The following is a 25198-nucleotide window of genomic DNA, read 5'->3' as shown; positions in this document are numbered from 1 at the left end:
TTACTGACCCTTCTGGAAGTTCACAGTCCTGTGGGAGAGACAAGTGTAATCAAATCATTATGGTGACTTGTGTCCATTTTGCAGCTTCTCTGAGGTTAGTAGGATGAATACTGAGGTAGGATTTAAGAACATCATCGCCTGTTTAGATGAGGAACAAATGAGATGATATGGTGTAAAAGCCTCTTGAAAAGAGTTAACTCTGACATCACAGAGCTATAAGAGGGAATTAGTTTTCCAGTCTTGTGCACAGGAGACTGTGTATATATGTTACCCATATAGGCTAAGGGACCAAGGATGTGACTAGGCAGGGCCCAGGGATTACTCCTTTGGCAAGGCCTGGGTGTCAGCAGTTATTTCTACTCTGATTGACTTTAGGGTCATTTGCTATGCTCTGTCCACTGACTGTATCCAGGAAATTGGATCTTCTCAGCTGTAGCACTGACTTGGGAACAGCTGGCAACCTCTTCAGAGGGAGAATAGCTCGTCTTGGCAAAGTTGTGGAATAGCCAGCCCTTTCCTGTGCTTGCCTTGTTCCTGTCCCTTAGAGGGACTGAGATAAAGGCAAGGATGGTGGGACAAACTTAGATTCTGGAAGGAAACTCTTTCTACCAGGAAAGGGAGGGGACACAGCAACAAGGATACCAGCCTTGCCTTTTCAGAGATGACTGAAAATAAGAATCCTGGTACACTGAGGTTTGTTCTTCCTGTGGCCAGGAGAAAGATGATAGACTGTGGGGTGTGGTCAGTATGGGGGCCAGGGCCATTGCATGGGGAGATGGACACAAGGTTGGGGAGGACCCTACACATAAAGCTGTGGTTCATTCTCCTTATCTTTAGGAGCAGCAGTTAGCTCTACTCCTTTTCCTGAGACCTTGATTTTTCCTCAACTCTTTTCTTCCACAGTTTCTCCCAGTTTTGCAGTCAGCCCTTTCACTTACCGGCTGGGGGTTTGAGTACTTTGGGAACAGAACTCAATTCTGAGGGAAGGAGGAGACGAGGCCTTATTACATAGTGAGGTAGATAGAGGCCCTTGAGAAGAACGGATGGGAAGGGGCAGCCTCTAGTTGCTCTGGTAGGGGCCTGGGGGTGGCACCCACCTGGCCTGCCATGGCCCACTTTCCCCATTGCTCTCCTGCAGGTGTTAGAGCTGCGGCGGCCCATGGACTCCCGGCTGGAGCATGTGGACTTTGAGTGCCTATTTACCTGCCTCAGTGTGCGCCAGCTCATCCGAATCTTTGCCTCTCTGCTGCTGGAGCGCCGGGTCATTTTTGTGGCAGATAAGCTCAGGTAGGGCCCAGCAGGGCAAGGTGAAGAAAGAAGAGGAAAAGCACATTAATTAATTTATTCATCAAGTATTTATGAGCTCTAGTACTTGCCAGGTATAGGGATTAGTAGTATGCATGTGTGTCCACTGTGTATGTTTGTGGTGAGATAAAGATCAAATGGAGAGGGAGAGGTTAGTAAAAATAGGAAGAGAGAATGGTTGAAGGAGCAGGGTCTGGGAACAGACAGTGTGGAAGAATTGAGAACCCAGTGGAGACTTGGCCTGAGGGAAGAGAAAGGACACTTCTTTTACGAAACCAAGATTTTGTAGGTTCAGATAAATTTATATTGAGAAAGATAAGAAATTAGGGTGGTTTCTGCTGATGACCATATTTCTTCTGGTGGAGGTGGCAAGACCATCTTTATGGGATGCTGAATTTAAGGAGAGTGTTGAGCTCTATGAAAATCTACTGGGAGGACAGAGCAAGGGCACTGACTAGGGACAGAATGGGGCTGCTAAGCCTCCTGTGAGGGATTAGTTAATGGAAAAGGCAATTGATTGGAGTGACCAGGACTGGGAATTTATTGGGGCGCTGTGGAGAAGGACTGGGTGAGGGCATTGAGGGTGCTGGGGAAAACAGTGGTTACAGGAAGCTTGGCCAGTGAAACTAGGAAAGGGAAAGAGATGTCAGGAGAATAGAGGTGCCAGTGAGATAGGGTAGCTGTGTTTAGGGAGAATTAGAAAAGAGCTGGATGGATCATCAGTTTTGGTCCAAAATGTTGGCATTTATGATTTTAGAGGTAGAGTAGTTCCAGGTGCCAGCAGAATCTAATTGTACCCACAGAGGGGTGGCAGAAGTCAAGAGGCAGTGGCCATTGGACATGAGGTGGTTCAAAAAGAAAGAAGCCAGAACTCTTCTAGGCATCCAAGGTTTTTTTTAAAATATATGTGGAGGTGGGATAGGCTAGGGTAAGGATAGGATCATTCTACATTCTTTTTTTTTATATTTATTTTTATTTATCTGTTTGTTTATTTTATTAGAGAAGTTGAGTTGTAGGTATACAGAAATATAATGCATAAAAAAAGAATTCCCATATACCATTCTATTATTAACACTTTGCATTAGTGTGGTACATATGATAAAATTAATGAAAGAAAATTTTTATGATTGTGCTGTTAACTATAGTCCCTGCTTTTATTAAGGTTCATTGTTTGTGTTGTACAGTCTTATGTTATTTTTTTTAATTTTTATTCTAGTAACATATATACAACCTAAAATTCACCCTTTAACCACATTCAAATACATATATATAATTTAGTGCTGTTAATCACTTTCATGATGTTGTGCTACCATCACTCACATCCATTACCAAAACTTTTCCATCAACCCAAATAGAAACTGTACAATTTAAGCATTAACTCCCCTTTCCTTACTCTTACTCCAGCCCCTGGTAACCTATATTCTAGTTTTTGACAGTATGAGTTTGCTTGCACTAATTATTTCATATCAGTGAGATCATACAATATTTGTCCCTTTGGGTCTGGCTTATTTCACTCAACATGATGTCTTTAAGGTTAATCCATGTTGTCACATGTAGCAGAACTTTATTCCCTTTAATGGTTGAGTAATATTCTATTGTATGTATATACCACATTTTGTTTATCCATTCATTGCTTGATGGACACTTGGTTGCTTCTATCTTTAGGCAAGATAGTGAACAATGCCACTTTGAACATTGGTATACAAACATCTGTTTGAGTACCTCCTTTCAATTTTGGGGGTATATACCTAGAAACGGAAGTGCTTGGGTCATATGGTATTTTATACTTAACTTTCTGAGGAACCACTAAACTATTTTCTATAGCAGTTGCACCATTCTACATTGCCACCAACAATAAGTGAGTATTCCTGCTTCTCTATGTATCCTACAACACTTGTAATATTCCATTTTTTAAAAATAATAGCCATTATAGTGGGTGTGAAATGGTATTTCATTGTGGTTTTGATTTGCATTTCCCTAACAGCTAATGATCTTGATCATATTTTCATGTGATTTTTGCCATTTGTATATCTTTTTTTGAGAAATGTCTATTCAGCTCTTTTTCCCATATTTTAATTGGATTGTCTTTTTATTGTTGAATTGTAGATTTCTTTATATATTCTAAATATTAAATCCTTATCAGATATGTGATTTCCAATATTTTTCCCTATTGTGTAGATTATCCTTTTATTCTTATGATCAAGTTCTTTGATGTACAAAAGTTTTAATTTTGTCAAAGGTTCATATATGTAATTTTTCTATTGTTGCCTGAGTTTTGTGTGTAAAGTCTAAGAAACCATTGCCTAACGCATGATCTTGAAAATGCTTCCCTATGTTTTCTTCTAGAAATTATATAGTTCTGCGTCTTATATTTAGGTCTTTGATCCATTTTGAATTTATTTTTGTATATGGTGTCAGATAGGGATCTAACTTCATTCTTTTGCAAATGGAGATCCAGTTTTCCCAGCACTGTTTATTTATGAAATATTCTTTCCCAATTGAGGTCTTTCTTCCTGTGTCAAAAATCAGTTGGCCATAAATGTGTTGATTTCCCAGCTCACAATTGAATGCCATTGGTCTGTATGTCTGTCCTTGTACCAGTATAATGCTGTTTGTATTACTGTGGCTATGTATTAAGTTTTAAGTTCAGGAAGTGTGAGTCCTCAGCTTTGTTCTTTTTCCAGATGGCTTTGGTTATTTGAGGCCCCTTACCGTTCCATATACCTTTGATGATTGACTTTTCCATTTCTGCAAAGAAATCTGTTGGAATTTTTATTGTGTTTGCATTGAATCTGATAATCACTTTGCATAGAATTCACATCTAAACAATATTTAGACTTGGAGTCTATGTTAGAGTGAATTTCTCTAGAGAAACAGAACCAACAGGAGAGATCTGTAAATATGAGATTTATAAAGGTGTCTTACACAGCCATGGAAACGGAAGAGCCCAATTCCATAGGGCAGGCTGTGAAACTGGCAGCTCTGATGAAGGGTCTGGACGAACTCCACAGGAGAGGCTTGCTGGCTGGAGAAGTCTCTCTTTTTCCTTAAAAACCTTCAACTGATTGGATTATATCAGTGTGGGCGGCACCCCTTACTTGAATACAGATGTAATCAGCCACAGATGCAATCACCTGACTGATGACTTAATACACCAGCCTTCCGGTTTATCAACCAGCCACAAAATATGCTTGCAGCAATGGTCAGGCCAGTGTTTGCCTGACCAGACAACTGGGCATAATCATTTGGCCAAGTTGACACCAGAACCTAACCATCACAGAGTCCATGAACACAGAATGTCTTTCCATTTATTTAGGTCTTCTTTAATTTCATTTAGGAAAGTTTTGTAGTTTTCTGTTTACATGCCCTTCATATCTTTGATTAGATTTATTGACTAGATATTTGATTCTTTTAGTTGCTGTTTTTGTTTACTAAAACTGCCAGAATGCAACACACCAGACATGGATAGGCTTTTAATAAGGAGATTTATTTAGTTACAAATTTATAGTTCTTCAGAGGAAAGGCAGCTGGCTTTCATCTGAGTTTCAGTGTCACATGGGAAGGCACACAGCGATTACTGCAGGCCTTTTCTCCTAGCTTCTGGGTTCCCGTGGCTTTCCCTGGGATGATGGATTCTTTTCTGCATCTCCAAACGTCTGGGCTGAACTGTGAGTGCTGAGATGAGCTATGCTGAGCTCTCTTCTGACCTCTCTCTCTTTTAAGCCTCCAGCTAATTAAATGTCACTCATTGTGGAATGCACTCTCCTTTGCCTACTGCAGATGTAATCAGCTATAGTTGAATTTCACATGCTAATGATTTAAGTCCACAGCACAGAACAGTGGGGCATCATCACCTGGCCAAGCTGACACCTGACTTAATTATCACAGTTGCTATTGTAAATGGAATATTTTTCTTGATTTCTTGCTCATTATTAGTGTATAGAATAAGTGTATAGACTTTTGCATGTTGATCTTTTATCCTGCCACTTTGCTAAATTGGCTTATTAGTTCTAGTAGCTTTGTTGTGGATTTTTCAGGATTTTTTGTATATAAGATTCTGTCATCTGAAAATAGTGAAAGCTTCACTTCTTCCTTTCCAATTTGGATGCCTTTTATTTCTTTCTCCTGCCTAAATGCTCTAAATAGAACTTCCAGTACAATATTGAATAACAGTGGTTACAGTGGGCATCCATGTCTTGTTCCTTATCTTAGAGGAAAAGCTGTCTTTCAACATTGAGTGTGATATTAGTTGGGTTTTTTTTGTATATGCCCTTTATTGTATGAGGAAGTTTCCTTCTATTCTAGTTTTCTGGGTGTTTTTATCAAGAAGTGGTGTTGGATTTTTTCAGATGCTTTTTTTGAGTCAATTGAAATGATCATGTGGTTTTATCCCTTTGTTTTGTTAATGTAGTATATTATATTAATTGATTTTCTTATGTTGAAACATTCTTGCTTACCTGGGATAAAGCCCATTTGATCATGATATGTAAGTCCTTTAATATGCTATTAGATTCTGTTTGCTAATATTTTGTTGAACATTTCTGCATTGATTTTCATAAGGGATATTAGCCTGTAATTTTATTTTCTTGTATCTTTATCTGGATTTTTTATGAGGGTGATGTTGGCCTCATAGAATAAATTAGGGAGTGTTCCCTTCTCTTCAATATTTTGGAAAAATTTGAAGCAGGGTAGTTTGGATGTTTGTCATGGAATGTTTGGTAAAACCACCAGTGAAGCCATCTGGTCTTAGGCTTTTCTTTGTTGGTTTTTGATGACTGATTCAGTCTCTATACTTGTTACTGTTTTTTGTTGTTGTTGTATGTATTTTTTGAGATCTTCTATTTCTTCTTGAGTGAGTGTAGGTAGTTTGTGTGTTTCTAGGAATTTTGTCTATGTCATCTGTTTTATCCATTTGTTGGCAAATAGTTGTTCATGTATCCTCTTATAATCCTTTTTATTTCGATGGGGTCAATAGTAAAGTGCCCCCTTTCATTTGTGTGTTCTCTCCTGTTTTCTTTGTTAGTCTAGCTAAAAATGTGTTGATTTTATTGAACTTTTCAACAAATAGGCTTTTTTTTTTTTACTCTATTATTTGTTTGTTTTCCGTTGCATTTATCTTTCTTATTTCCTTCCTTTTGCTTATCTTAGGTTTAGTTTGCTCTTCATTTTCTAGACCTTCCAGTTTTGGTGTTAGGTCTTTGATTCGAGAGCCTTTTTTTTTTTTTTTTTAAGTAGGCAGAGTTTTAAATTTCCTTCCCAGCACTGCATTAGCTGCATCCATAAGTTTTAATTTTGTTTTCTTTTTCATTTGCCTAGAGGTATTTCCTAATTTCCCTTGTAATTTCTTCTTTGTTCCATTGATCAAGAGTACTTTATTTAACTTCCATGTATTTAGGAATTTTCTGTTTCTCCTTCTGTTGTTGATTTCTAGCTTCATTTCATTGTGGTCAGAGAAAATGTATGATTTCAGTACTGGCACTCAATGAGAACTGCCTCTCATTCCTGTCACAGCCTTAGAGCTTCTCTCATATTTCTAGGTATTTCCTGGGCCCATCAGGCCATTGTGAATGAACCAATGAGCCTAGTACCCAGGACTAGCCTGGTATAACAGCTTAAAGAGCCCCTGCCCGCCATCTCTTTGCCAGCCTTGTTAGTAGTCAGACAGCAAAGCCACTGGCTAGTCCCTAGTGGCCCTTATCAGAGCCTGGACCCTGAGGTTTCTTTTCCTTTGTAGGTTCTATCCCCTTGCTTAGGACTTAGCCTCCTTTTCACTGCCCTTCCTACCCACCCCCCACCCTCAGTCCAGCTCCCACAGGGTTGTGAGTACAGCTATTGTTTCTGTGGGTGCAGCTGCCTGTGAGCACATTCCAGGACCACTCTGGGAAGAAAATGCCCCTGGGCTCTGTTCTTGGCCTGGCTGGGCGTTCAAATTCTGCTACTCTTGGATCTTAAAAAAGATGTCCTTCCTCAAGTATTTTCTTTGGTAAATGGCTCTACTGGGGATTTGCTTCTGACTGGAGGTGTGAGGGGAGGTGGTTGGCAGCTCAGTGAGGAAAACACGGGCTTAGACTGGATTCAGGGCTCAGTAGTTCAGCTAGCTCATTTTTCATTGCTCACGTTTTCGGTTTTTCCAGAAGCCTTTGTCCTTCTGGCCCAGTTCTGATGTGTGGGGGTGGGGATGGGGTTGGGGAGTTGTTGGAAATTGGTGGGCGGGAAGTGCCCATGCTATGCCCAAACCATAGGGACTGTAAAAAGCCTTCTGCCTCCTAGACTGTGTGCCTCTTGGAGGGGATTGTGGAGATCTTTCCTAGGTGCTTTTCCGTAAGGGTGTGGGGAGCTGCTTTCTGAAGGGAAGGGGCTCTCAGGGTCACGACATCTGTTTCTGTGCCTCAAGACCTAGCGGTATTTTAGTGTCCATAGGTTGGCAGGACCACCAAGTAGGTCACTGGCTGACAGCACTTATGACCATCCAGAGGTCTTTCTAAAAAGAGGGATTTATTTTTGCCACAGATTGGATCCTTGTTTTCTGATGGTGAGGTATTATTGTGAAAGTGTTAGGTTCCCTGCTGGAGCTGATTGGGGAGATCCCAGAGCTTTTGTGACTAATAGGTAGAACTGATCATTGTGGAGGGGCACAGTAGGAAAGTCAGACTTGAAAATGAACTGGAAACTGGGCCTCTGCCTCCTCATCTGTAATATTATCCCCAAGGAAGGACCTTTGAATCTCCTCCTCACAGATGGGGGTGGTCCATCCTATGTTTACTGGTGCCCCAAATTAGCCCTCAACACATGTGAGAAGTGTGCACTTATTTCTGTACCTCAGCTAGCACTCTAGGGATTTTCTTCCCTGTCACTTGTCAGTCATTCTGTTTGGGAGGCCAGCCCTTTGTAACTCCTGGAGACCCTTCTAGGCAAATAGAGGGCGGACCCCACTGAAACCTGGGGCTGTTTTGGAACCTGAGAGAAAAGATGGGAGTGGGCACCTTCAGCCTCATATGAAAAAGTACCAGCTTTCTCACCGTCTGATTTGTCTGTAATCTATCCTCAATCATACAGCTTTTTTTTCTCACTCAGGAGAAAAGGAATAGATAAATAAAGGGCAGAGCAGTAGAAGTGATACTGGGCTGGGAGACAGAAAAATTGATTGGGTCCGACCTCTGTCACTTACAACCAGACTGACACTGGGTGTCCGTGGCCCCAGCTGAAAAATGAGGAGTTGATGTGTTCTATAGGACCCTCCGTCTCTTATATGCTGTGAGTTTGTGATCAACTCACTTCTTGTACTCTCTAGTGTAAGCTGACATTCCTACACTAGGTCACAAATTTGTGTGGCCCTTTTGGAGCGGGGTGTCTTTGTGTGTAAAACCCTTGCTGCATTTAAATGTTACTACATACCTTGTAGGTAGAATTCACAAAGGGGCCTTGAGCAATGGGAAGGTGGGAGCTTCACCCTTCTGTGGGGGCCAAAATCCATTAGTATTTCTTTTGCACTGGGAGGCTTAAGGATGCCCTGGGTTCTCAGCAGGCTTGGCCTATGCTCCCCCGAAGCTGCTAGTTCCGGGCCCAGATGATTTATCTCTGTGTCTCTGTCTACCAGTACTCTGTCCAGCTGCTCCCATGCTGTGGTGGCCTTGCTCTACCCCTTCTCCTGGCAGCACACCTTCATTCCTGTCCTCCCAGCCTCCATGATTGACATCGTCTGCTGTCCCACCCCCTTCCTGGTTGGACTGCTTTCCAGCTCTCTCCCCAAACTGAAGGAGCTGCCTGTGGAGGAGGTGGGCTATCTGGGATGTCAACTAGGGTGTGTGGGGGGAAAGGTAGAGGAGGAAAACTCCCAAGAGGGAAGAGAAGAAGGGAAAGGGAGAAAGGCTGCTGGGATCCACTATAAGAACTCTACTAGTTCTTATCCTTTCTCTCCAGGAGGTTTGTCCCTGGCAGGAGTTATTCCTGTTATCTGACCCTGGGAATCTGGAGGCTTGGCATTGTAGGGACTCATACCTTATATCTTCTGATGCTAATGACTCCTTTTCTCAGGCACTGATGGTGAATTTGGGATCTGACCGATTCATCCGACAGGTAAGAGCAGAAGCCTGAGAACTGTGGCCCTCTTGCCTGCCCTAGGGTGGGGGCTTGTTAGACTCAGGCTCCGTAATACACCATACCATAACAAAATCTGCTCAGTCTTCACAGCCTATCTGTTGAGCTCTCTGGGTTCCTCACTTACAGAACAGACTGGCAGGGGGAGAACTAAGCTGAGAACTCTTGGCATCAGCAGCTTCTGACAGGCAGTATGGGAATGCAAAGAGCATGGCCTGGAATTCTGAAGACTAGGCCTCTGGTCTTTGACACCTTTGTACCACATGAACTTGGACAGGCTTCCTAGCTGCTCTGAGCTTGTGTTTTTATCTCTAAAATGGAGATGGAGAGAACATCTGCCCTAAAATGTTGCTGGGGGATTGTACAAATAACATATAGGGTGCAGTTGTCAATTTCAAAAAACCTTTGTTAATCATAGAAATCCACCTGGCTTTCTACAAAGGAATACAACTCAGTGCTCTACCCTCTACGACTGTACAGTCTATTACACACCACTGACAGAGCTCAAGACTCTTGGATAAAATGTGATCCGAAGACACAGACAGTGAGCCAAGATTTGGAAACAGTAACAGCAGCCTAACCTCATACTTGGGAGAAAGGCTGAGCATGACTCTCCCATTGCATTCTCTTTAGTTCAGGGAGACAGATTTCACAAAAGAACTGTGCTCGTTGCTAAGACAAGCACTGGGGATCCTTGCTTCCAGCCCTTGGCTGCTAGTTCAGTAGCCCTAGAGGAAAATCCTTTCAGCCCTTCCTGGATATAAGACAGAGCTCCTTGCCCTGAGCCAACTGTCCTTCCCACCTGGAGCTGATATTGGAAGAATTGGGGAGACATCGTCAGGGTATTGGTGTAGGAAGCCCTGGCTAGTCCTGGCCACAACGGGCACTGAATGCCACCAGTGCTACATTTACTATCTGTGTGGCCTTTGGCAGGTTTCCTAACCTTTCTGTGCCTCACTTCCTCTTCTTAAAATGAAGTTAATAGTATCTACCTCATAGGGTTACTGGGAAAATTAAATGAGATTGCATATTTAAGCACTTAGTACAGAGCCTACCACATAGTATTTATTCAGTCATTGTCAGCTGTGATTATTGTCTGTGTTTTTTCCCTTCTCCTACAGATGGATGATGAAGACACACTGTTACCTAGGAAGTTGCAGGCAGCTCTAGAGCAGGCTCTGGAAAGGAAGAATGAACTGATCTCCCAGGACTCTGATAGTGACTCTGATGATGGTGAGGGAGACTTGACAGGCAGAACTGGCCCTGGCCTCAGACTCCCTCAGCTCTCTTAGACTGTGCACCAGACCTTTTTTTGACTGATGAAGCGCCTGGCAAAGGGCCTTGGTCTCACTCTTGTCTAGAATTCTCTAGCTCTACTACCAGTGGGGTTCAGGGAGCTATGAACTTGATGGGGTCTGAGGAAGAGAGAAAAATTGTGTTTCTTCTCAAGAGTTCAGAAACATAAACAATGTTAGGACTACTTCTAGGGTGGTCATAAAGCTTCCCTCTTCCTCCTAAGCTTTCTCTACCCCAGGGGACTTAGGAGGAAAAACTCAAAGACATGTGGCAACCACAAAGACTCTTCTTGCTGACAGGTACTGGTTGGAAGTTTTTTGGGGGAGAGAAAACACCAGTTAGAGATAGGGGAAAGCCTTGTCAGCTCTTGACCTGAACTTCAAAGGTTTTTCTTCCCTTCCAGAATGTAATACCCTCAATGGGCTGGTGTCGGAGGTGTTTATCCGGTTCTTTGTGGAGACTATTGGGCACTACTCCCTCTTTCTGACACAGAGTGAGAAGGGGGAAAGGGCCTTTCAGCGAGAGGCCTTCCGCAAGTCTGTGGCTTCCAAGAGCATCCGCCGTTTTCTTGAGGTTTTCATGGAGTCTCAGATGTTTGCTGGATTCATTCAAGACAGGGAGCTAAGAAAGTGTCGGGCAAAAGGTAAGGCCAGAAGAGCTTGGAGCTGGGGGCTCCTCTTCTCTAGCTTTTCTACAGCAGGGCTGAGCATTGTGATGAAAGCTCTTGTATGTCAGGACCAAACCTCCTAACACCTTTTTTCTTCTCATAGAAGCTTCCATGGGAGCTTTCTTTTCCTATCCAAGTAAATGCCTTCACAGGGCTGTACATGGACTGGAGTCATGTGGTTGGAGAGGGGGCTCATCTGCACCTAAGAGCAGTGATGGCCATTTATGGTTCATCTCCTCCTCAGGTCTGCTTCTTACTCAGAAAAAAAGGACTGAGCAATTTAGGGGGTTCTGAGAATCCAGGAGTTGGGAAGTCCCTTAAAGGAGACTAGGCTAGCCATCTTGTAGTGGTAGTCTCCATTCAGGGCAGAAGGGCATCTTATCTCTAGTTATTTTATAAGCTCACTCCAGGGCTTTTCCATCTCATCACGATCTTTCTGTCTCACCTCATAGTTATTGTTTCTTCTGTCCACTGATACCACCCACTTAGTGTAACAAACCCTTTTGGAACCACATGATAGACTGATTTAAAAGGAGCAAGAGAGGGTATCCACTGGGGGTTAGCTCTGAAATGAGAAGTGGCATCTTCACCATAATGCAGCTCAGTAGCTCCCTAAGAGGCAAGGTAGCAAGGACCTTCTTGCTATCAGCAGTGAACACCGATGAGATATTATTAATGATAGCTTTAATGACCTAGTCTGAATTCTAATAAGATGCTCCTACAAATTACAATTCCCCTTCTTGGATTCTTCTTTTTGGGAATTTTGCCCCAGGGTCCCCAGCTTATAGCTCACCCCTGCCCCTTTCCTTCCTCCAGTGATTGTTTTCTTTTCCCTGTTCATGTTTCTTCCTCTTGCACAGGCCTTTTTGAACAGCGAGTAGAGCAGTATTTAGAGGAACTTCCAGACACTGAGCAGAGTGGAATGAATAAGTTTCTCCGAGGTTTAGGTAAGTAGTCTTGTCCCTTATGAGATAGATGTTCAGCAAGAAGAAAGGGATTGAAGAAACTGTGCCCTCAAATACTCTGAATAGGTGACAGTGTTCATCTTGGGGTTGTGGATGGTGCAGGAAAAGATCCCTTGGTAAAAACATAGTTCCCTGCCCAGTGCTTCAAGGACATTGAGTTTAGTATTAACCAAACTGCAGAACAAGAGGGACCTCAGATTCTCGCATAAGTCAAGTTTTTGGCTGCATTCCTTCCTGGATGTGTTAGGGCCAGGGAGTCTTGCTCTAGGCTACAAAAGTAGCAGTGTCAAAACTTCTCTGATCAGCTCTATCCCCTTCAAAGAACTCAACTAGCAAGATCAGGGAATGTCTCAGTTTAAGGGGAAATTGAGGCCAGTGAAGTTAAGTGGCTTGCCCAGAGTCAGAGTCACTAATGCCCTGTTTAGAGCTCTAGAGTGTTTCTACTGACCCTAGATCATATATATCACATCTGTAATCCAAGCTTCCTAATCCTTTCTCTCACTGAAGGAGAGTGTGTGAAGGTTGGAAGAGATGACATTGAAATATTCTTACTCCTTTCCTGTCTGACCCACAGGTAATAAAATGAAGTTTCTCCACAAGAAGAATTAAACACTTACCTAGTAGCAGAGTCTAGTGCCTTGCAGAGCCTGGAGACTCGGGGCACAGGCCCTGTCTGGGACCCTCTTGGCTGCTGTGGCTGCTTTGCTCCCACAGACCCCATCCTCCAAGCCAGTCCACCTCTGCTTTCAAGATATCCCAGGATACTGTTTGTACATAATCTGCTGTAAGCTTTCTTAACTGTTTTTGTAATGAGGAAAGAGAATCTGGTAAATATTTGTATATTCCCAAGGGGCCTGGTGCTTTCCTGCCCTGCCCGAGCAAGGATGAAGTCTCACTGGGTGCTGATGACTGGCCAATTATGTGCAGCTGACTGTCTCAGCCAAACCACTGATCATCCCTTGGAGGCTCCTGGCCTGTCTGCCTGAAGCCCCTGCTGCCAGTCTCGGGCCCTGGAGAGCAGATGCTGTCTTGTTATATACAGGAGGACTTTTTTTTTTTTTTTTTTTTTAACCTTAGAGTTTCTATTTTTTTTTCTAGTTCCCTCCTCCTACCCTGTTTTTGAAAGGCGAGGGCCAATCAATCCCCATTTGCCTCATGGTGCCAGGCACTTGGGCCTGGCCTTCTCATGTTCCTTCCATCTTTTGAGATGGTCAGTGAGGCATGGGAAGCCACCCCCCAGCTCTCTGCCAGTACTCTCCGGGCTCAGCTCCCAGGCAGTGGTGGCCATGATGCGGTACAGAGCATCCCTTCTTCCCACCATCTACGGGTGTTCCCAATAAACAATGTACAGTTGTTTGGGCCCAGAGCCCCTGTGTTCTTTGCCTTCCTTATCTAGAGTTCTCACTCCTGGGATGAAACACTATCATGCAGGGAACTCAGTACTTGATGAGAGTTTTAGTTCCTGTGTATGTCACTGACCTCCTCTGAAACTGATGTTGTGAGACTGAGTTGTAGATTGGGTTTTGGAGTTGAAAGATACCCACCTAATCATTGTTCTAGTTCAGCTTCCCACTCCAGTAGCTGACTGTTCAAATTCTAGTCAATTATTTCCAGTGAAGGAAAGAATGCCTATTGCTTGGCTCCATTATTGAGGGAATCTTATTATTTTCCTATTCAGTTTGAAATCTAACCAGAAATTGGTTATAGCTATGACCCATTGCCTGTGGCTCTTCCATGTCATTCTATAAATACTGTTTCTGGAATTCTAGGTTTCTATAGTGAAAGCTGTTACATCCCATGGAAGAGCAAGGAGGGAAATAGGGTGAGGATTAGGGTGGCCTGGGTAGAACAGAAAGACCTTAAAAACTTCCAAGATAGAGCATTAAACTGGAACTCTCTTCATTGGTACTTTGTTTGAGCCTGGCAAAATTTGAGCTCTGGAGTAAAGTTTTTATCTCCTTGCAACCTAGCCTATGAGCACATCCTGAGCTCTTGTTCCTCTTTTCTGCCATCTCCTTTGAGGTCTGCGCAGGCCCCAACCTGTCCATGTTTTGGGGTTGCTATCTGCCTCATAAACCAAGGTGGAGAATTTCTCTTCTGGGAAGACAAAGTCATCTTTTCCTCTGAAAAAGCCTACTACTTAGCTGGTTTTGGCATTTGCCAGGGATAGAAGGGCAGAGATTGAGGTCTTGTGAGTCTGGGTGGTTCATTTGAGATGTAAAGAGAAGAGAATGATGATAACCAGATAGTCCAAAGTAGGGTATAGTTAGCTCCAGAGCATATCACTGTTAACCTAGCCTGGCCTCATGATAGTCATAGAGTGAATTTCTTAATAATAAATTAATGATAACAGTTTCCAAAAGGTGCTACTTCTTTCTCTTTTTTTTTCAAAATTAGGTATAGGTTACAGTTCCACAATTTTAGGTGTTTCCTTCTAGCTGCCCCAAGACACTGGAGACTAAAAGAAGTATCAATATGATTCAGCAGTCATATTCATTTGTTAAATCCTGTTCTCTGTTATAACTCCTCATTCTCCTTTGATCCTTCTCCCACTCTTTAGCAATATTTGGGCTATGCCTATTCTAACTTTTTATGTTGAAAAGGGGAGTTAACAATTTGGGTCAGGGGGATAGAAGTAGTTGATATTCTTAGAGAGGCTATTGCCTCTGGGTTTCAGGATTTATCTGGCCTAGGAACCATCTGGAGGTTATAGGTTTCTAGAAAGTAAACTTAGAGCGTAAAACTTTTGTGTAATCTCAGAGCACTATGTATTTTCTAGGGTCAACAGAAATGGTTAGGGTTTGGCCATTCGCAATATCTAGTTGAAACTTGCATAAGAGTAGCCTCCAGAATAGCCTCTCAGACTCACTTGAACTTTCCCAGCCACTGATACCTTACTTTGTTACATTTCTCTGCCCCCTTTTGGTCAGGAAGGTTTTTGTCGATCCCACAATGCCAGGGCCAGGCTCATACACGCAGCCATGGGCCACACTGCCAGTGACACTCCCACCCCTGGCTGTCATGTCCTATATAAGGGGTTCTCGCTTTCTTTTTTCTTTTACATGGGCAGGCACTGGGAATTGAACCCGGGTCCCTGGCGTGGCAGGCTAGAACTCTGCCTGCTGAGCCATTGTGGCCCACCCTCTCGCTTACTTTTTAATGTGGCTCCCACTATGGCCACAACTCTCATCCCAATTCAGAAAACTGATACTGGCATATAACAAGGGCCCATGTAGTGATTGCTATGGCCAAGAACAGAAGCCTTATTGTGTGTGTGTGTGTGTGTGTGTGTGTGTGTGTGTATACATGTGTGCACACTTGCTGAGGGGGGGTGAAGGGATGTTCTAAAGGACCTGGTTTGGGTTTGACAAAAAGTATTCAGGGCTTCTTTCTAATTTCTGTTTTCACATGATCTCTGAGTCCCTAAACCAGAGATTCTCAACTCTTCAGATTCAACACTCTCTTTTTTGTAGTGAATACTTGTAACTCCCCCTTTACTATTCTAGTAAATACTACTATGAAATGAAGCTCATAGATAATATAACCAATCTAGACATATTAACGGAATTATAAAGGGGTAATAAAAGGAAAATATTTTGTTATACTATTTATTTAAATATGCGAATGTTTCAACACAACTATCCAAGAAGATATAATAAAGTCAGATACTTACACCCATACACACAATTACTGTGAATGCAGTAGCTATACATGCAGACAGATAAGTGTGTTGTATTAGCAACTCAGATTCTACTTTTTGAGTAGAGTTATCATTGGTGAGTTGACTTTTTGAAACGATAAATAACTATGGCAGTATTCTGAACAAAACAATATATAAGCTTCCCTTAATTTATACAGTAGTTAGAATCCTGAAAAACTGAAATATATGTAAAAACTCTGCAAAAAACAACCAACCAACCACATTTTGATTATGTGTAAAGTGGAATTAAGCTCTAAACAAGATTTTTCTTCTTTGTTTAGGATTGACTCATTCATTGCACAACATCTAGCATCCGAGGTAGCTTCCCCATCATGATTGTGACTAATAAAAATTGCCTCCAAAATTTTCCAAAGTGCCCCATTAGAGGATGGTATTGCTAACACTGAGTTTCCTTAAACAGAGCTTTGCTGACAACCTTGGAGCAACAGCTCGGATATCACCCCTTTGACTCCCCATTCTGGAGTTAAGAACATGTTGTGCTATGAAGGGATCTGATAACTTTGAGACCAGGGGAGCCTGGCTCATCACATTATTCTAAATGCCCTTTTCAGTAACTGCTTGGGGTAAACTAGTCTCAAAGTAAGGAGTTTGGGCTTTTAAAAGGCAATTTAGGAGTACCCTTGGAAACCAGTATTCCAACTCTGATTCACTTTGGATGGTCTGTGGAATAAGGGATCCAAGAAAATCCCTAATGTCGAATTATAATCAGCTCAGATAAATTAAAAGAAAATACCCTTTGTTACGTATCTTTTTGCCATAGGCATGTACTTTCTCTGTACCTTATTTATAAGGTCACAAACAGGATTAAAAAACAAAAACTTAAAGTGGAAATGTAAGTAAAACAAAAGTTGGAATGTAAAATAGAGCCAGGAATGTGATACATGCAGCACGTTAATCTATATTCTTACTAGGGGTAATATACATTAGTCTCTAGAGCCAGACAATATGGTATGGTATGCATTCCATGGAGGAGGGGGTGGAATTAAGCCCATGAAAATTTTACAAGGAAAGAAAATATTACTTTTCAGTACTGGCAAGTTACTAATGGCTTTTCATTTGGGAAGTTATTCTCTCCCCTCTCCCCCCACTTGCATTGCCTTTTAATATGCAATATGCATTTAGCTACAGTAAACTCAAACTGTAACAAAGTATATTTATCATCCCCTTGCCTTCCAAAAAACATAAGAAATCCGTTTTCTCAGTTTTGTATGTTCTTCCAGACCATTTCTATGCTTATGCAAGCAAAAAATATTTTTTGATCCAAGATATCTTGAACATAGTTGGCATTCATCTTTGAAACAATATTCATTCTCAGAAGTTTGGAAATTCCCATTTTTAAAGTGTATACAGATATCACGCCTCCTGTTCTTAAATGCACTCAAAACGAGATTTGAAAGGCAGCAAGATAGCCGCCACGAGTCCTCCGCTCGCACGGGGGCCCACTGCTGCGCAGCGACCAGCGCCTGGGTTAAACCTTCCGCCTAGCTCGTGAAAGGATCTCTACGCTCGCGCAGTATGGATCTGCCTCATTCTCTGCAGGAAGTGGCTAAGGAGGCGGAGCTGGTGTCGGACATGCTTCCAGCCTGGGCGTGGGGTGCCAGCGTATCCCCGGAACGAGAACCTCACGCTCCGGAAGTGCCTCTTGGGAGCGAAGGACAGGAAAGGGATCGGGGTTTTGCCTCGGCTCTGCTGTGAGGGCCCCGCGGAGGTAGGAAAGTGCAGGGGATCGGCCGCTGCACGTTTCTAGCCGCTGATGCCGGGTAGCATCCTGCCTTCTAGTGTAGGTGGCTGCTGCACATCTTTAACGGTGGTGAGCGCTTTCGGCATGTGTTTTCATCCCAGGGGCTTGATTGCTCTTGGGCCAGTAAGCCACCGAGTAAGGATCAATTGCCATCAAAATTGGCAACTGAAGTCCGTTTGGCCGATTTTAACAGTGAGGACTGCCCTTGAAAAGTATCTGTAACTTTCTTTTTCATAAATCACCAAGTTCTGCCTGCAGCTCCAAGATTCGGACGATTTAAAGCACATATACAAAAGGGCCTGAAGTTGTATTTGCAGCTCTTTTAGCTCATAAAGTCAGCTGTCAACCTAATGTACAAAAGTACCATTTGAGTTACTTTGACAGGCCGAGAGAAGGTCTAAGGCCTCTTAGAAGAGTATCATTTATCCTGTCAATTATCAGAGAAAGTGGCAGTATGGACCTCTAGCTACAGGGCAGACTAGCCAAAGCTTGACATTATTTACGAGGCAGTCTCCATCAGCACTGTTGTGGTGGAGCATCAGCAAGTTCCTGACCCCTGTGACCCATGGAAAGCACCAAGGAGAGGTCCCAAGAGCAGAAAATTGCCATTTTCAGTAGGAAACTGGCAGTAATTTGAAAATGAATCAAATTATTGAGTTCTTATACCATACCAGCTCTTTGAAAATAACAACATGAAAAAGTGAACATGAGCGCAAGAGCAACCATATCACAGCACTTGGATTTCAAAACCCTACCCCTTTAACCATATTCATTGCAATTGTCATTGTCCTGCCTCCAACCTCTCACTTTTTAAGCCTGACCAGAGTATTCTCTGCACATCTATTTGCCTCATCTTTCATCTATTGCTTTAATCCTAGTAGTCTGTTGTAAACTTCACCTTTCTCTGAGCACCATTACAAAAGATGTAAGCTCAAATGTCCCATCTATAAGGTGGTCCAACTGAATAAAACTTGGCTGATTCTCTTAATTCCCATTCTCATTCATCCTAGGTCAACTGTTTCCCTTGGCTTCCTTTTGGTTATCCCCAACACCTTCCAAAAGTTGGCATGAGACATCTGTCCCACATAAAATGGTTCCCATCCCATGTAGGACCCCAGAACACCAAAGAAACCCTCCATCACTCTAAACCTAGTTAAGTGCCATAATTCTTTGCTCAGGGTTTCAGACTGCAAGTTATATTTTGGGTAGAAGTCCAAAGTTCCAGAACTATAAAGTTTGTAGCAAATTATAATTTACATTAAAAATAATATGAAAAGAAGTAAACTAATTCACATTGGGACCTCCGTGAGCTTTTTTATCCACAAAGAAGCACTTATAATTATCATGGTTTGACTTCAAGATATAAACCCTAGAAAACCTGGCTTGGTTACATTTTTAACTGTAAGAAAAACTATTAAGTCTATATTCTGCTCATAACTAGATTGGTTCAGGCCAAGATAAAGGACCCAGGTGGAAACCCTTACAATCAGAAATTTAGCCCCTATACAACTGCTCAACCCCATCACCCTGGCCTGTAGAGTATGATCCATCGAAACTTGTCTCTTGATCCCCATGGAACAAATTCAGGGTACCTTCTCTCATCCACTGTAAATAATGCAAACAGGTGGTTAACTAGAATTTTATCAATAGGTATCACTGACATTTGTGGGTTTTTTTGCATGGGCAGGCACTGGGAATCAAACCTGGGTCCTGGGCATCAGGGTGAGAATTCTGCCACTAAGCCACCACTGTACTGCCCATCACTGACATTTTATAAATGGAAGGTTCAAGTTTGCTAATTAACTAAGGCCTCCACATTTCTTCTTAGAAGCTGGTTAAGGTGGGTTCCTGATGCCAACTACGCTTAGTATTGGCTGCACAGGTAAGGATATAGAGGTGCCAAAGAATCTACACTCAGACCACAAGGGAAAAGCATCTGTTATAGCATTTAATGAAACTGTTCCATATGGCTTCAAGCCACTAGGACACAGGCTCCCCCCACACCCTTAATCTTCTCCTCAGCTCGTCTGCTGAAGAATTTGGCCTTCACGATGACAGGCTGCTTTGGGAGCTTTCCCTTCCCCAGAACTTTGTAGTAGCCCTAGAACAACAAAGAAAAAGGTTTATAACACCACAGCAGACACCAACTCCCAAAAAGAACTGACAATCCAGAAGCAAGGTATGAACTGTTTCTGATCAGGGCACTAACAGGAGTACTGATCACTGCCCCTCTGCCAGTGAATCAAAATCAGTACATTCTCTCCGAGAACTCTAGCACACCAGGACAAGTGCTGTGTCAGGATGTGACTCTAGTCTCGGGGAAAGCACAAATACCCTCTCCCACACTAAGTTACCACCTGATATGCAAGATAGGGAAAACAACATTCTCAGAAATGTTGAAGCCCTGTTGGTGTAACCATCAAAATTGCTCAAAGGCATTAAACAGGCCAGGAATGGGAATTACAGTTGAATATATTAGACTTTATTCTGTAAGGAACAAGTCACCCCTGAAGAAACAAAGCTGTTTCTCACATAAAATGCTAGGCTTATGTAAAATCGAGTGGAACCAGCTATTGAGATTACTAATAATCCAGACAAGAAATGCAAATCTGAATCAGGGTAATGACAATTGGAATATGAGCAAGGTAGAGAGAAGGATAAGTAGAAAAGAATCCAGTTTGGTCATTAATTTCTGTGCTAATTCAATGAAATTACTAGGAAACTGTGTAACTATAGGATACTCTCCAGCTTGGAAATTTAATGGACTGGATACCCAGAGTTTTGAAAGAGGCAAGGAACTAAAAACAATATCCAATTTACTCACAGATCGCACCACATCAATGATGGGAGCAGCTCCAGTTTTGTTTTTTGCAGCATTTACCCGTGTCTGTTCACTGACTAAGGTCCACAATTTATCAAGGTTGACAGTTGGACAGAAACTCTGGTTCCTCTTCAAGTGATAATGTCTCATACCAACCTTCCCAAAGTAACCGGGATGACTGGGGAGACAAGGCAAACCACCTTCATAACCTTACCTCAATATTGAGAAGCTATACTTATCATCGTTCTGCCCCCATTAAAGTGTAAGTTAAAGTCGAGTGAAATGGTACATAGCAGGCACTTGATTTTAAAGGACACCAAAGACTCTCAAGAGTTGAAAAACCTGCCCAGACCATGCACGACCCCCCCCCCCCCCCCCATAAAAAGAGTTTTAAAGCCTATTTCATGGGACCAGTGTAAGCTACAGATCAAGTCAGAGGCAATGCCGAGGTTAGAATTCAGGCTACTTGACAGCATTCTATGGAAATTCTAACCACTCCTTTAATAGGTCAATATGATGCCTGTTACTGACCTGGTGACTGACTGTGTCGTGAGTCCCACAGCCAGTGAATAAGGTCAGCACTTACTCTTCGAGGACTCTAGCACACTAAGGCAATAGCCAATACCCCAGCGTGACTCTAGTCTCGATGACAGATTCTGAGCTCAAATCAAATGCTAATGTGGTAAAAACCAGCAATAATAAGATCTGTGTTAAGATGTCCTGAACCAGCCTTCTCCCCTAACTCCAAGGATGCATTGTCAGTGAAAGCACAGCCCAAAAAACACTCACTATTTGTCGAAGTTGATCCTGTGGTGATGCATGCCACCAGCATTACCCCGGCCTCCCGGATGTTTCCGGTGTTTGCCTGCAAGAATACAAAGCTACATGGCTAACACAGACCCTCAATACTACTCCCAGCAAAAGCAAAGCATTTTCCCACACTACTGTGCCTTTGCTTATGCTGTGCACAGTCGACAATGCTTCATCTTGCTATTCCTTAAAGACTCTAGGTTAAACGTTTCTTTGCAGTTTTCCACATCATTGAACTCACAGTATTCCATGCCTTCAACTAATTCACCACGGTATTCCCGCTCTATTTTCATCCCATAGTAGCTCTCTACAATCGAAGTACTAGAGAATTCCCAGAGTGACTTCCACAGTTAACAGCCAAATTCAATCTAAACTTAACTGCAAAAAGCTTTCACTAACCCACTTCTTAACTATCTGCCTCCCGATTGATTGGCTAGGGACCCGGCAGGGAAGGCCCAAGGCCGATGAAGAGGGGAAAACGTACTTACCGATACGGCCATGGCCGTGGCTCACATGGCCCCGGAGTTTCCGGGTCTTTCTCAATCTGGAAGGCTGCGAGAAAAAGGCAGTTTAGTGATTCGCACAAATTCTGGGCGAAGGGGCTGGGAGCGAAGCTACCCAGAGTGCGAGAGCCCTATAGGCCTGGGGATCAAGGATTTCCCTTGCGGTTCTGCAGAGTTCAAATTATGGACTGTGCGGCCTCATCAGAGCCGAGCCCAGGTGCCCCAGCCCGCGTGTTACAGAAACCTGAACCCCAAGCCGGACACGCGGCCCCAGGCACCCCGCCTTATTCTGGGTCCACATCAGACTCCCCGCCCTGCGGATGGCCATGAACAGCTTAGAGGACCGAGACAAAGTTGCGAGGGAGATGGCCGTGAGTAACCGAAACCGAGTTAAGGTCCCCCGCCAGGAACGAAGAGAGGGAACGAAAACAATCACCTACCATGCCGGCGGCCGAAACGAAAAAGAAAGGCCTTTCCGAAATCTCGCGAGTTATCGGGCCTGGGGGCGGAGCTAATGTGCCTGACTTCCGCCGGAGAGGCGGGCCTGGGGCGGGACCTGCTTTGTCTGGCCTGGCTTTTCCGCACGCTGCTAGGTCTCCCTGTGGGTTATTGTTATCAGGTTAAGTTCTCGTGGCCTTGGTGGTCGCGACCCCTTCTCAGCGCAGGCTGGAAGGCTGAAAGATGTCGAGGAGTCGGGCGCCTGGCGCCGTGATGCTCGCCGCCTCTGTCAGGTTAACCGGGCCTTTTGCCTGGCTCCTTGGCCCGGGAATCGGTCTGGGCCGACTCAAAAAGGCGTCGGCGCCTCTCAGCCCCTCGCGAATACCCAGCCCTGACCGGCCCTGTGTGTCTCACTCTTTTCACGAGTCTGTTCTCCATCGGCGGGGTTTGCTTGTTTAAGCCTGCCTCAGTGAGATACTCCGTGTTTGACTGCGTTCCCCGAACACTTCTACCACCCTCGGGACCTTCTTACTCACACTGTTGAGGGGTTGCTCCATCTTTCTCTTTTGACATGACACCGTCCGGGGCGTACTCTCAGTTTGGATACCCCTCTGTTTCAGGGGCCTGTTTGCGTGGTTGCTTTATGATTCTTTTTTATCCAGATCCTGTAAATAACTTTTTCTAATTGCAGCGTTTTAATTTCCACTCGAACCGATTCGACATGCTCCTGACTCCCTCCTGTCCTGGACCAAAGGTTGCCCTTGCCCAACCTCGACCTAATACTAACAGAAGTCTTTGTGAAGACTTCTCCTTAATAGTTGCTCACTTCCCCACTTATGACGTCACACAGTCTAGTATAGAGTTCTCATGTATTTACTGACCCACGTTTGTCCAGACCACATTCCTTAAGGGCTCAAGGGTTATTTTTCTTTATTCGTACACTCCCAGTTCTTGGCATGTACACATTCAACAAATGATTGTTGAATGAATAATGAATATATCTACCTGCACCTCCATTTCTTCACTAAAAGTGGAAGAGATGTTCCTCCTATTCTAAGTCAGCTCGAAACAGTGTTCAGGATCCCATTCCCTCAATTCCTCTGTATGAGTATTATTTTCTCTGCCTCACTCCCTTCACCTAGAATATATTCTAGTCTCCCATCCTACATTCTCTCTGACTGCATCTACTGAAGATCCAGTCCCTTTCCAGACCGTGTAACCCGAATTTTCTTCAGCCTTTGAGGCCCATCTTATATTCTGCTTCTTACCCAAAACCCCAGTCCACACTGATAATAGCCAACATTTTCAGAGCACCTTGCAGTTTACAAAGTGCTTCTTCTTCTGCCTGAGCTATCAGCAGTGCCAGCCCCATTTTATGAATGATAAAAGCTGAGCACAAGAGGCTTGTTGCCAGAGGCTGCAGAGCTGGTAAGAGACAGAGCCTAGACCTTACTTTTAGTTTTCTCTCCAGGTCCTCTGCTTTTACCTCATGACCACTCCCTCTCTGACCTCACAGCATTAAGGTCTTCATCACTCCTTAAACCCTTAATCACATTGCCTGTGGCCAGCAGAAAGAGGGAACTTGAGACTGGGGAGGGAAGGTCTAAGAAGAGACCATCTTCTTTTTGAAATAAAAACTGCCGTAAGTCAACAAGGGATGAGCTGAGCTACCTAGAAACCTTTGGGAAGATGATCTGTGAATGGAGGTAAGCTGGGAAGGGCCTTGGGAATGGAAGATAAGCATCAGATATCCTGTAATTGGGGTCCAGAACAAGGACTAAAAATGTCCAGGGGTGGAGGTAGGGTTCTGAGCAATGGGACCCTGCTTCTGGATAGTTGGCCAGGTTCATTGGTTATAGAGGAGCTATATCCTGTCTCTCAGACCACCTGGCTAAATGGGAGCCCTTCCTGAGTGGTCCCTGCATCCCCTGTTGGGTTCTGTACTCACCTAACATTCTTTGCATCAATGGTTTGATCTCTAGGGTTTTGATCTCTAGAGGATTTTTTGGGCAGTTGTCAGGTTCTAGTTTTCTAGCCAGCTCCTTCTCCATCAAAGGCAGTTGTGTGGCTTAAATATAAAATTCATGTATGTTTTGTTCAGTGGGGGTTAGCTTTCCTAGGTCAGGCAGCTCTGAGAGAGCAACCCAAGCTGAGTTCTATATCTGTAAAGCTGAGGAACAAAAGGCATTAGGCATTAGGTGATCTGTCTCTTCCTGCTAGGCACCTAGGCCATGACACTCTGAGAGGCCTTCTCCTTTGTGACATCTCTCCTGAAATAGAGTATGACCCTGTGACATCTCAAGTACCTAGGCTCTGTGTAGAGATGGCATCAGAGAGGCAGGACATCAGAAAATACCTGTGAAATAAGCAGAAGGGAGATGATTCCAGGCAGCAGCCTGGCGAGGCAGGTAAATGTGGAGCTGACCTTTTTGCTACCCCAGGCCTCTCTCGAGATGGCCTCAGTAACACCCTGCCACCCTAACAGAGGGCCCTGTAGTCACTCTCCCTTCCTCTTCTCTCTGGGTTCCTGAATTCATCATCTGTTCTTCAGACTGCAACAGTGGCTTGGATGGATCCAGCCTTGTTTTTTTACTTGGACATTTGAAAATATTATGTTGCTTTCCTTTTGTAAGCATGAAGCTGTTTATTCAAGATGCGAAGAGCCAAGATTTCTGCTTTTCTCTAAGTGAGAATTGAGGGAAAATTCAGAAATCTGAATTTATTTTGGAAAGGCTTGAAAAAATACATATGTAATAGAAAAGACAGTACAACATTTAAGAAAATTTTGATAACTATAAATATTAACTCCTCAAAACATACTACCCTACAAAACA

General features: G+C 43.4%; 3 protein-coding genes and 2 non-coding genes across 24 annotated transcripts in view; 2 read left to right on the top strand and 3 right to left on the bottom strand.

The window, feature by feature from the left end:
• Nucleotides 1-14692, top strand: part of DENND2B (DENN domain containing 2B) — a 278920-nt gene extending 264228 nt beyond the window's left edge. For 10 of the 11 annotated variants that reach the window (XM_077113928.1, XM_077113931.1, XM_077113929.1 and 7 more), the window contains 7 exons: nt 1139-1287; nt 8903-9080; nt 9340-9381; nt 10524-10635; nt 11102-11341; nt 12226-12312; nt 12905-14692. In XM_077113928.1, coding sequence (XP_076970043.1) covers nt 1139-1287; nt 8903-9080; nt 9340-9381; nt 10524-10635; nt 11102-11341; nt 12226-12312; nt 12905-12939 — 843 coding nt within the window. In that variant the 3' untranslated portion in view covers nt 12940-14692. Of the gene's footprint in view, nt 1-1138; nt 1288-8379; nt 9081-9339; nt 9382-10523; nt 10636-11101; nt 11342-12225; nt 12313-12904 lie in introns of those variants that run through there. The other variant, XM_077113937.1, reaches the window with a different exon arrangement.
• Nucleotides 14693-19719: 5027 nt separating this feature from the next.
• RPL27A (ribosomal protein L27a) lies at nt 19720-22936 on the bottom strand. The gene is made up of 6 exons (XM_077113939.1): nt 22901-22936; nt 22367-22525; nt 21912-21975; nt 21403-21478; nt 20617-20791; nt 19720-19893 (listed from the first exon to the last, which is right to left on the bottom strand). The coding sequence occupies exons 1-6, from the start codon at nt 22919-22921 to the stop codon at nt 19765-19767; spliced, it is 624 nt and encodes a 207-aa protein (XP_076970054.1). The 5' UTR covers nt 22922-22936; the 3' UTR covers nt 19720-19764.
• LOC143645413 (small nucleolar RNA SNORA3/SNORA45 family) lies at nt 19977-20112 on the bottom strand. The gene has a single exon (XR_013157122.1). It is a non-coding gene; the product is annotated as a small nucleolar RNA SNORA3/SNORA45 family (small nucleolar RNA).
• LOC143645412 (small nucleolar RNA SNORA3/SNORA45 family) lies at nt 21132-21261 on the bottom strand. The gene has a single exon (XR_013157121.1). It is a non-coding gene; the product is annotated as a small nucleolar RNA SNORA3/SNORA45 family (small nucleolar RNA).
• Nucleotides 22436-25198, top strand: part of TRIM66 (tripartite motif containing 66) — a 63865-nt gene continuing 61102 nt past the window's right edge. For 5 of the 10 annotated variants that reach the window (XM_077113924.1, XM_077113918.1, XM_077113921.1 and 2 more), the window contains exons 1-2: nt 22437-24070; nt 24585-24772. Coding sequence is in view for 5 of the 10 variants with exons in the window: in XM_077113918.1 (XP_076970033.1) it covers nt 24743-24772 (30 nt within the window). In the remaining 5 variants the exon portion in view is untranslated. Of the gene's footprint in view, nt 24071-24584; nt 24773-25198 lie in introns of all 10 variants that reach the window. The other 5 variants (XM_077113919.1, XM_077113923.1, XM_077113914.1 and 2 more) reach the window with 4 other exon arrangements.

Source organism: Tamandua tetradactyla, chromosome 8 (genome assembly GCF_023851605.1).
Source record: "Tamandua tetradactyla isolate mTamTet1 chromosome 8, mTamTet1.pri, whole genome shotgun sequence".
Lineage (NCBI taxonomy): Eukaryota > Metazoa > Chordata > Mammalia > Pilosa > Myrmecophagidae > Tamandua > Tamandua tetradactyla.
This window is presented reverse-complemented; position numbering and strand designations above follow the sequence as displayed.

Coding starts and splice junctions, on each gene's coding strand:
- RPL27A (XM_077113939.1), bottom strand. CDS start 22,921: ATGGAGCAACCCCTCAACAGT. Junction 20,792..21,402: donor AGGATCAACTTCGACAAATA/GTGAGTGTTTTT, acceptor TTGTCTCCCCAG/TCATCCCGGTTACTTTGGGA. Junction 19,894..20,616: donor TCATTGATGTGGTGCGATCT/GTGAGTAAATTG, acceptor TTGTTGTTCTAG/GGCTACTACAAAGTTCTGGG.